Source organism: Macaca fascicularis, chromosome 6, assembly GCF_037993035.2.
Source record: "Macaca fascicularis isolate 582-1 chromosome 6, T2T-MFA8v1.1".
In the NCBI taxonomy this organism is placed as follows: domain Eukaryota; kingdom Metazoa; phylum Chordata; class Mammalia; order Primates; family Cercopithecidae; genus Macaca; species Macaca fascicularis.
The window spans coordinates 129,782,142-129,793,237 of record NC_088380.1 but is presented as its reverse complement, the minus strand read 5'-3'; the positions used below and the strand labels follow the sequence as shown (position 1 = coordinate 129,793,237).

The window sequence follows — 11,096 nt, the reverse complement described above, 5'->3', positions numbered from 1 at the left end:
CTGGTCTGATCAGATCTTCAAAGTCATATGGTCCTTATTTGGTTTTACAATAAATAACTCAGACTTATGAGTTAGACAATTAATGAAATCATCTAGCCCAGAGGAGAGCAATCCTCCTGGGCAGTCACTTTGGAAGCATAGGCTGTCCATTAGGTTTGCCAAGCCTGGGGTTTTTATCCCTGCTAGTGATAGAAATTAGAGGATTCCTCCCAATTCCAGATGACCTTTGCTCTGAAATACAACAATTGTTGCTGTGGATGTCAGAGAGGTATTGGCTCCCACAGACTTCGCTAATTCTAATTCTACTTATAGGTTGGGCTCAATACTGAGTAGTAGTTGAGGACCACTGGGAAAGAACAAGAAACTTCTCATCAAACCACATTTACTTTTTGTTTGTTTGTTTGTTTGTTTATAATTACTGAAAGGATATAGGACTGACTCCAGGTAGAACTGTTTTGGAAAGTACTTAAGGCAGCATCTTGAGGCATCGTATCTCTGGTTGGGAAAGAAAACTATTGATGTGTTTGTATATATTGAGAACCAAACCCACCATGGGTGCTCAATAAATATCAAGCAATCAATCAATTCTCCAGTCACAGAGAAGCTTCCTATGCCAAACATGTAGTCATGGAAGAGAGCTTGGCCCAATACCCATCTCCCTCTTCCAAATGATGTGACTCCAAACTCCAAGAAAAGTTTTGGGTGATTTTTTTTTCCTTCATCCCACAGCAACTGATGGCACAATGCTTGGCAGCACTGGAAACAGTGATTTCCAGGTCAAGACACAAAAGCAATGAGATCTTGCCATACGCTGGTCAAGTTTCTACAACATAATGGAAACTTAATGGAAAGAGAATCTTAAATTATAGCCAGGCAACTGATTGGAAGTGGCGGTACCTGTTTTCAGAAACGCTCTAAGTAAAAATTGATGTGATTTTGAAAATGGAAATCTATTGTATGGAACTCTTTAGCAACGAAAGCACTTGCTGGAAGATAGCCACAAACTGCATTTATTTGAGTCAATTTTGCATCAATCAGTATGCTTCAAAGATGACATTCTGCATTTTTATTTAGTGATATATACATTATAAATTTCACCTCTAAGTGTTGGGAAAAAGAACATTAAAAGTCCACTGTAATGGTTAATAAGACACTAACAATTTCTAAACCAGGCTATTGCAAAAATGATTACCCCTGAAGTTTAAACATATGCAGTTACCCACTTTTCAACTTATAACACTAAGGTTCACCAAATGTGAATTTCACTTTGGAGGGTTCCAGTTCTACTTCTCTTTAAAATGATGCATATTTTAATGGTTCCTTGGGCACATATGATTTGCAAGACTGTTTCAACTGTAACTTCATAGACTTTTTGATGGACCATTTGTCTTTGGCTTTTAGAGAAGGGAGCTACAGTTATATTATCGTGTATGTTTTTTATTTAATAGTCATGTATCAAATCTCTACATACTTCTTAGTGTGGTGGGATAATAATTTGATATATTAGTTATGTGGGGTTTTTTCTTTTGCAGTTTTTTAAGCCTTGTGACTCTGTGAGCATCTCCCATTAGTACTGTTAGACATATGGCCTCCACTGAAGGCCAATTTCTGAGGGGATGGGTGAACAAAGGGACACATCATGCGTTTTTAAATCCAAAAGCCCCTTATCCTAGAGTATGACAGAAGAAGTGGTGAGAATCAAACTGAATCAGTCTCCCTGGAGTTCCATTTCTCACCTCCACCCACAATAGTGATCCTTAGAGCTGGCAAGGGGAAGAGATTGCTGAGACAGCCATGGGTGGCCCCGAGATGGGGGTAGATGCCTTACCCAGTAAGGGGGCTAGGTAATCAGATGTAGAGAAATGGGCCTGTTTTCCATCATGGGTTCTGAGAGATGACCAACCCCCACAGAATTCCTTTTGTCACCACACCCCTGGAAAACAATTAAAAACTTACGAATTGTTTATTTATGGAATATTTCATTTATTTTTTTTAGACTGGTTGACCAGAGGTAACTGAGGCCTTGGAAAGCAAAACCTCAGATAAAGGAGTCCTATTGTAATTCTTCTTAACTGAAATATTAGTGTAACAGTTGCCAGTCTGACTATCTTTTAGCACTATGATTTTAATCACATCTAAATCCAGTAAGTGTGGAAGGCAAGACACACCTCATCCCATCTTCAACCAAAATGTTGGGAAGGAAACAATTAGAAATTGGTATTAGCCTATTTGCATTTGGTCCAGTGTGTTCACCTTTATTTACAAGGCTGATTTCTGACTCATTATAAAACTAGTTCTTCATACCAGAAGAGTGTATTAAATAGATGACAACTCATCTACATTTTAAAATGTCAATCCTCTTATGTATTATCTCAAGGGAAGTAAATCAGAGGCCAAGAAACTAAAAGACACTGCAAAGAAATGGGACCATAAAAACAGAACTGGATGACAGATAAACAAACTCTGGGAGTGAAGGCATGTGAATACACAGGAATTATTCAGCCTTGGCCCCGGCGCCTGTGTGGCCCACACAGACACGTCTGCGAGAAGAGGCCGTACATGCATACATTTAACTTAAAACAGCTCAGCTACGTAAAATCAGACAAAGCCTACCTGGCTTTTGTGCATTTACAAATATTATAAATTATTAATTGCATATGTAATCTTTATTAAACTTTTACACATACATATGACTATACTTTATGTACATTATAAGGGTTTGTCAAGGATGCTTGGACTACGTACATTTTTTGCCTTGAATACTGACATTGGAATCAAATCTCCATACAAAATAGGACTTCATTACATATCTTAATAATCACTTCTCATTAAGTTGAACAGAGTTTTAAATATGGAGGAATCATTCAACTCTCTAAGGTAGAGCCATTTCATCCATATTTACCTGCCTTTGGGGATTGACACCAAAAATCAATTTGATTCTGAATTGATTTAGAAGTGAATATCCATACTTGATGTACAGACATTTAGATAAGATTTCTACCTTTTTTGCTAACCTGTTTATTTCATTTGCAGTTAACCCAATACCAAGAGTAACACTGTATTTTCAAAAGCTACAGAAATTTGGCTTCAAGAGGTGCTGGCTTCACATGTGGAACAGAAGGTAAGGTGAGTCACCTATTACTTGCACAACCAAAGCCTGACATGGGGCAGAGGTATCTGATTTGACTATCAATTCATTTATAAGCACGTCCCAAGTTATGAAGATAGATATTCAATCCTCAGAAAGGGGTATGAAGGAAGTCAGAAAATAAATGCCCTCTTTAGCTTTTGCTAACAGTTTCTGGAGACCCAAATGAATTTTTTGTGAGATATTCTACAGGTGCAGTGATTAAAAAATACATTATTGACATTTTCAATAGCCAAAAATTGTGATAAAATCTGTTTTTCTGATACCTTTCAGATTTCTAAACACCAGCAAATCTAGGAATTAGAGGGTGGTTATAACAGGCATCCCAGCACCAGAGAGACCTTGTGTGAATTGATAATCCACATTCAATCACACCTTTGGGATGCTGGTACATAAAGTAACTGCCATGTTACAAGGCAATTGGAGAGTGATAGGAGTCAGTAGCATGATGTTTCTCACACCATTGTTCATGGCAAAAACTAGCCTAGAAGCTTCATCTCTAGAAATGCTGAGGCTATAACGTTCATCAGCTATGGTTCATTGGGAAAAGGATTATTGAAAATACCTGGTCTAATGCTTCCACAGTGACCAGTTTTTAAAATAATTACCTATAACACACATTTCATCACTGTTTTATGAAGCTAAAAGTGCTTCAAGTGGCAAAGAGGAGGTTCGTAGTTCCCCCCAAATACGACATTTCCACTTTTATCTGTTTCACATACCATGATTTTGTTTTTCATTTTTTAAAAGTTCCACTTATTTTAAAAAGTTGAAAAATCGCTGACCTAACCTGTATCATAGGTTAATGAGTATCATAGGTTAATGATTCATAGACTTAAAGAGTATATCCTTGAATCGATTTTCAGTGGAAGCCTTTGAATTTCATTGAATACTGTCTGGGCCTTGAATTATAAGAGAACAAATCAGAAACACCTGTGTGACTGTGCATTACTTAAATGTCTGTTATTTCTCCCTGACACGTCTTATTGGCTAAATACTATAAACTGGTATCTTCTAATTGGTCTTCTTTATTATTTTCATATCTTTATACTTCAGTTTCCTTCTAATAATAAGAAAAGCCTTGGTAAAATGAAAACTTGATCTCTTTGTTCCCATCTACCCAGGAACCTTGTAGACTTCTCTCCTTTTCTTGCTGATCAGTCTTGATGGTTGGAAACTTCATTTTCAGCCCATCCTGGAAGACGAATTAGAGCTATGAGAACAATCTTCACAATTTGTCTTGCAGAAAGTAAAACTCAAATGTCTCTCCAAAGTCAGAGCAAAGCCCCATAGTTGTGTGCTTTTCCTGGCAGCAGGGAAAGATAGGTCTGTGCATGCATCTCTCTGATTCTTGGATATTGGAGCCAACCAATGGCTGGCCAGTTTTCACACCACTTTCAGCCTTTAGTTCCTAACACATAGCTCTCTGCACATAATGAGTCATGTTCAGTGTTAAGCCTCCTTGTTCTACTGAGTCATCCCATAAGAGACAGAAAGCTTGACACTTGTTTTGAGGGGAGAGCTTCATACAAGGGACACCAGCTCTCATTAAAGAAATATTCTTTGTCTTTAGTGAGGGACGTTTGGAATCCCCTTGAAACCAAGTCACTTAAAAGATCTACCTACTAGTCCTGTGCAAGTATCCATACCAACTACCATCACCTGGGAAAAAAAGGCATAGGTAGTAACTTCAGCAGCAGGTCATCCTGACGAGGAAAATGTGCAGGCAGGAAAGGAGGGGTATCTTCTTATCACAAAGGCTGCTTTGATGGAATCAAGCATGCTTGCCTGGCTGATGAACCCCAGGCCTCCCAGGGCCAAACTCAGCACAAACCAGTGCTGATTCCCATTCTCTGAGCTTTCCTGCACTCTGAGGAGTGGCTGTCTGAGACAGCCTCATGAAACTGAAGCTAGTAATGTCCCAACAGAGATTCCATGAAGGCGCTGCCAGCTATGACATTGCTTAAGGCCCTTGGCTCTGCAAGGGCCACAAAAGACTGGACTCTAATATAGCAAAGCCCCAAAGGAAAAATTTTTAAAAGCCCATAACACTCCCCAGGACCCAGGCTTCTGACCTTGTCAGAGATGGAGCTGATCAAGCTGTTTCCACCCAACAGGCCAAATCCAGAAAAAGTCGTTGGCTGGACGTGGTGTTGAGTTTTTCTGTTGGCTTCTCAGGTTGACCCACTGACCAAATATGATACCCACCACTGCTTAGGATTTTGCAAGTTTATAATCCATATAGAAGAAACATTGTTATATAAACCTTGCCAAGACTATAGGCCTTTTAAATTCCCAACTAAGAAGCCGAAGAAATTTATGGCAGTGTTGCTAGATGGGGAGGCCAAGTCAACTCACAATGTTGATCTTAGGTCTGTTTACATTTCTCTTGCCTTCTGGCACTTTAAGCAATAGTGGAAAGAAATCATTTACTCATAGGAGCATTAAGCATTTAGAAACACAGGGGTAACAGGGAAGAGCATTAGGGACATAATGGATGTGACACATGTGGTTCGGGCCTGTGGTGGGCAGGATTTCACTCTAAAACTAGACATTTGCATCACGGTGGCACAAAAACCTAAAAGTACCTTCATGCAATAAATAGAGGGAATTATATGGAGGCTCAGTTTTCCTCCCAGTGAAGTCTTGGTCATTACCCAGCACTTGGTAATAGCCCCACTCCCCCATAAAAGGACACACTGCTTAGAAACGGAACTAGTCATCATAAAGGAGGATCCAGCTGGCCTCAAAGTCTACAAACGTAGCTTCTTCATGCAGGTTTCCTCTGCTCCTTTGTAATTAGTTCTGGGTCTCTCTTCTGCTTTTTCTGCCTGTAATGATTGTAGGATTAGCAACAGGGATCACACAGTCTTGGGTCCTCTTAGGACTGTTGTCGGAGGAGAAGGAGTTGAACCCTAAAGAGAAAAATAAGCATTTAGCACATGATTAGGCCTTCATCTGCCAATTGCATGTTTTTGTGGGAGAATCTGAGATTCAATCAATGATGAATACTTTCGGTAAAAGGTCGTGATTCTGCAGACCTTGTGGAGGAGTGTGAGGCAAAATGCTGCGGGAATCTCCAGTCTTGCTGAGAGCTGGAAGTGAATTGAGGGAGCTATTTTTACATGCCAGATTACCTTGATTTAATACAAGATGAAATGCAATCTGATATGTGAACTGGTAATGGACTAACAAATGACTCAAGTAAAAAGTCATTTTAATGTAAAGTCCTGGACATGATGTATAACCTTCCTGAGAGGCCTGCTAATTGTGCACCCCTAGGTTTGTGGCTACAGGAATTTTCTGGATGTGACGCCTAATGCTTATCTATCCTCCTCCCACCGTCTCCACTTTAGTGCTCACTTGTGTGTAATCTGAGTATTTTATACAAGGAAAACTTGCTGGAGTTGAAACTGGAGAAAAATATGCCTTAATAGAATTTATAATTTAACAACCCAATAGGTCAGAGAAGAATTTATTGGAATAACATCTCCTAAGAACCTTCGATATCCCAATAATCTATGACTTGGACCTTTAAAAGAAAAAGGAAAAAGTGCCTTACTATTTTTTCAAGCTGAAAAAAGTTGAATTTATTTAAAGTCTATAGAGTTATTCATAGACATAGGGAATGATGAAATGAAAGAAAGAGAAAGAAAGAAAGAAAGAAAGAAAGAAAGAAAGAAAGAAAGAAAGAAAGAAAGAAAGAGAGAGAGAAAGTGAAGGCAAACGAGTGAGGGTGTTGGTTTTTAATATCCCTGTAGCAGGAATTACTTTCTTCTGTTTTCATTCCTTCTAGTCTCCACTCTACTGCCATTAAATTCTGGGATTTGTGTATCTTTAGATGCAGACACTCGAATGCTTTCTCTACTCAGGAAGTTATTCTCCTCACGCCTTGTGAGGTCTTGGAATAAAAATTAGTTGAGAAAAAAAAATTGCTGCTCCTCTGTGCAGAAAAAAAAAATCATATTGCATCATGTAGCTCAAAAAATGTTTGGGTGTTTTGAGGGGGTAGGGATGGGCGGGGGTGGGGAGGAAGGAGGAAGGGGAGGAGAATCTCATTTCCCACATGTGTAATTTTTTCTCCTTGGGGGAATACATGAGCCAACAGTCACCGTCTGCAAATGCAGTTTGTAGGGGAACAAAACAGACATGAATAGATAGCATTTGACTGTGTACAACCTTCTAAATCAGAAGGTTTTAGGTGTTGTGCCCTTAAGTATTTTAAGTCTCCCTTTGTTGTTTAATTTCTGCATGTTATTCCTGCCTGTCACTCTCACTATCCTCGCCCCCACCCCCAATGCTGAGGCCTTCCTCAATAACAAACAAAAATATTTTATGAAAAGTAGGTTTTACACTCAGAAAGTTGATTGCCCACTCCCTAGCAAGGAGGGGAAAAGTGGTTTGGAAAGGGTCTGTTTATTGATCTATAAATCATGATCACCATGTCTGACCCAGCCGCTGGGGTGCCCGGGGTCAAGGAACCCTTTCAGAGCTCAGAAGCTCTAAAGCTTCTCTCTTTGTAGGGCTCTTAATCAACCCTCCCAAGGCAGAAAGAACATCAAATAGTCAAAACCTCAGAGAAGGAATGGGGATTTAAATGCCTCAACTTCTGCTTGGGAGAAAGAAGTTCTTAGATTCTGCCCCACTGTAAGTGATTTTTCTGATTATGTGGAGGCAGTTGAGGGCCTGACAGAAGAAAGACGAGGTCTTTCCAAATAATACAAAGGATTTAAAACCAAGAGCAAAGACAGTAAATATCACTCCTCTGACCCAGTTCCCTCCTCTTTAAGATAGAGGTAATACTAATTGCCTTCCAGAGGCTCCGAGGGACTCAGGACAGCAGCCCGGCGTGCTGTGATGCCATCTCACTAGTCTGTCTGCCTCCATCAGAAACTGGCTCTTTGTGCCTTAGTTTTTCTCATCTGTAAAGCAGAAATAATTATAGTCCTCACCTTATAGGGCGGTTACGAGAATTCAATGGGAAAAAACATGCAAGGTGCTTGAAACAAGCTGGTAAGTGCTCAAAGTAAGCTATTGTAACATAAGCCCCTGGGACAATATGTAGGCCCTCAATGAAAGCTAATTTCCCCACTCCTGATTATGAGTTATCTGTGAATATGCAAAATTAAGCAGCATAAAATAATGACAAGATCATAACTTTTTATGTCAATTAGACCTGGGTTCAGTCCTGACTTCTCCACTTACTAGCTGTGTAACCTTGGACTATAAGCCTTGGCTTTTAAAAAAACCTCTAAACTAGATCACAACGCCTATCTCACAGGGTAGCTAGGAAGAGAAATCAGAGACTCTACATAAAAAAAAAAAAAAGTTTCATGCGATGGTGATGTCTGACTTAGAAGCTGTCAGAAACCAAAGATGCATGCTTAGTGTTTGTTGGTCTGATAAAATAAGCATTTTCCAAATTCTCACTCTGGGCAGGCACTTCAGTGCTAGGCACTGAAGATACAAAGATGAATAGCACACAATCCTGTCCTCAAGAAACTTAAAATCTAAGGAGGGAGACATATAAGGAAACATATGATTTTAATTCTATGTGGCTCTTAATATTGTCAAAGCATCTTCAGAGAACCAGAGAAGACTCAATACACACTTTTCCCTTGCCTGAAACTCCTTCCTTCAACTCCTCACCAAACTAACTCCTGCTGATCCTTGAGCTTTCTGAATGGACTTCATTTGGTCAAGAAAGTTTCCTTAAACCCCAAGCTGTTATATACCTCAAAGACACCCGTGTTTCCCACTTTCTCACACTCATCACATACATAATAGTTTGTTCATTACGCTCCCTCCTACATCAGCCCACTAGCATTTTCAGAGCTGTGTTACTCATTTGCTCAGACAACACAGTATAATTCTTTTATACAGAAAGAACTGGGTTGGGCGCAGTGGCTCACACCTGTAATCCCAGCACTTTGGGGGGCCAAGGTGGGCAGATCACCTGAAGTCAGGAGTTCGAGACCAGCCTGGCCAACATGGCAAGACTGCATCTCTACTAAAAATACAAAAATTAACCGGGTGTGGTGGTGGGCACCTGTAATCCCAGCTACTTGGGAGGCTGAGGCAGGAGAATCACTTGAACCTGGGAGGCGGACACACATTTGCACTGATGGATGAATGGAGAAACAAAATATAGTGCATACATAGAGTGGAATATTATAAGCCAAAGAGAAAGGAAATTCTCACACATGCTACAACATGGATGAAATCTGAAGACTGAAGACATTACATTAAGTGAAATAAGCCAGTCACAAATGGAAAAATATTGGATGATTGCATTTAATGAGGCACTGAAAACAGTAAAATCATAGAGACAGAAAGTAGGATGGTGGCTGCCAAGGGTTAGCAGGAGGGGGAATGGTGAATTACTGTTTAATGGGTACATTAGCTCTAAAGATGAATGGTGGTGATGGTTGAACAACAATGTGAATGTATTTAATACCACTGAACTGTGCACTTAAAAATGGTTAAAGTGGTAAGTTTTATGTTATGCATATTTTCTGCAATTAAAAAAAAAAAAAACAAAGTTAAATAAGAGATTACTTTGAACTGAAAGTATTTTGGTAACCAAAGGAGTCTAAGAATTCCAGCCCAGGTTTGAAGTCTGAGGTTATTTTCCATATGGGCTAAGTCCGGTTTCTTTGAAAAGCTGAAGGGCAATGGCAGTTCAAGCAGACAGAAGAGAGAAGGCAGGATGCAGCCTGGTGGTGTTTGGAGTGAGGCTGGAGTTCAGAAAACCAAAAGACAGTGGTCTGCATGAGCTTTACTTCCTGCTTCTTTAGACACTCAGCTTTTTCATGGAAATAGACTCCATCTGGTCTGAGTCATTAGCACTTTTTGAAATGTTGCTTTGAAGAGCTTGTTGATGTCAAGAAAACCTTAGCCTCTTATTGACTCCTTTGTTTTTAATCAAAGGGGCTTTGTGATTGGCCAGAAGACCACAAAGCAGTAAGACTCAAATTCACATCCAAAGCACAGGCCTGTGGAGTTTGAGTACTTTCAAAACTTGACCCAGAGGAAAAGGGCTGCAAGGAAATGCTGCAGAATGACAGTTACAGAACTCTGGGTACCTGAAAAGTGAGCTTGGGTGAATTCTAACTCCTTAAGGCTTCTCCCATCAAAAGCAGGAGAGCAGGCTGGGATCCAGGTCTTGCCTCGTGGCTGGCACGTTCATGAAGATGCAGCCTGCCAAAGAGCAGCGTTGCCTTAGCAGGCTGGTGCTCAGGGCACACACGAAAACAAGGCATTCCAGGAAAGCCATCTTACATGGAAAAGGAAGCTGGAAAGTAGGAAGAAGACCAGAATGCAGAAGGATGCTCTCAACTGTATATGTTGTTTCAAAAGATGAGCCAAATCTATTCATGGTTCTTCTAACCCGACTTTGTGAGACTCAAAGAATTTCCACAATGAATCCAGCTATTTGCTTCATCTGGGGGTACTAGTGGTTCTCTTTTTTTATTTGGTCCAACACATGTTCATCAAAGTTGCCCCCAGTCAGTAGCAATGGGAGACATCAAATATATTTGTCCCATGGACAATGTCAACTTTTAGAAAGCAAACTATTTCCAAACCTGAAAACAGATCTCATCCAGCTGTGGATTTTGGCCTATTTCCACATGGATTCATCGAAGAATAATTTATATTAGAGCACTTGCTTTGGCCTGTTCTATGTAGGCGGTGCCCTTGTATTTGGGACTCAATGGATCAGATCTGTTACTCCTCCTAAAAAAGGGGCGCCCAGTCAAGAGGTACTTGAAGACTCAGAGCCAGGGAAACTGAAGAATGGGCAGTGCGTGCAGGAGAACTAAAACAGAATATGGTATGAAGTGGTTTTTTTTTTTTTCCAGAGTCATATACAAGATTTACTTGGAGAAGTAACAGGCCCAAGAAATAGCGATTCATTTCCCAAGTCTAAGGAAAGGCTGAGTTGATC

The 11,096-nt window shown here is 40.1% G+C and overlaps 1 protein-coding gene across 3 annotated transcripts in view; it reads right to left on the bottom strand.

Moving 5' to 3' along the window:
• Positions 1-2,647: 2,647 nt before the first annotated feature.
• PRDM6 (PR/SET domain 6) overlaps positions 2,648-11,096 on the bottom strand; it is a 122,062-nt gene continuing 113,613 nt past the window's right edge. For 2 of the 3 annotated variants that reach the window (XR_012414039.1, XR_012414041.1), the window contains one exon: positions 4,193-6,063. Coding sequence is in view for 1 of the 3 variants with exons in the window: in XM_073994102.1 (XP_073850203.1) it covers positions 6,030-6,063 (34 nt within the window). In the remaining 2 variants the exon portion in view is untranslated. Of the gene's footprint in view, positions 6,064-11,096 lie in introns of all 3 variants that reach the window. The other variant, XM_073994102.1, reaches the window with a different exon arrangement.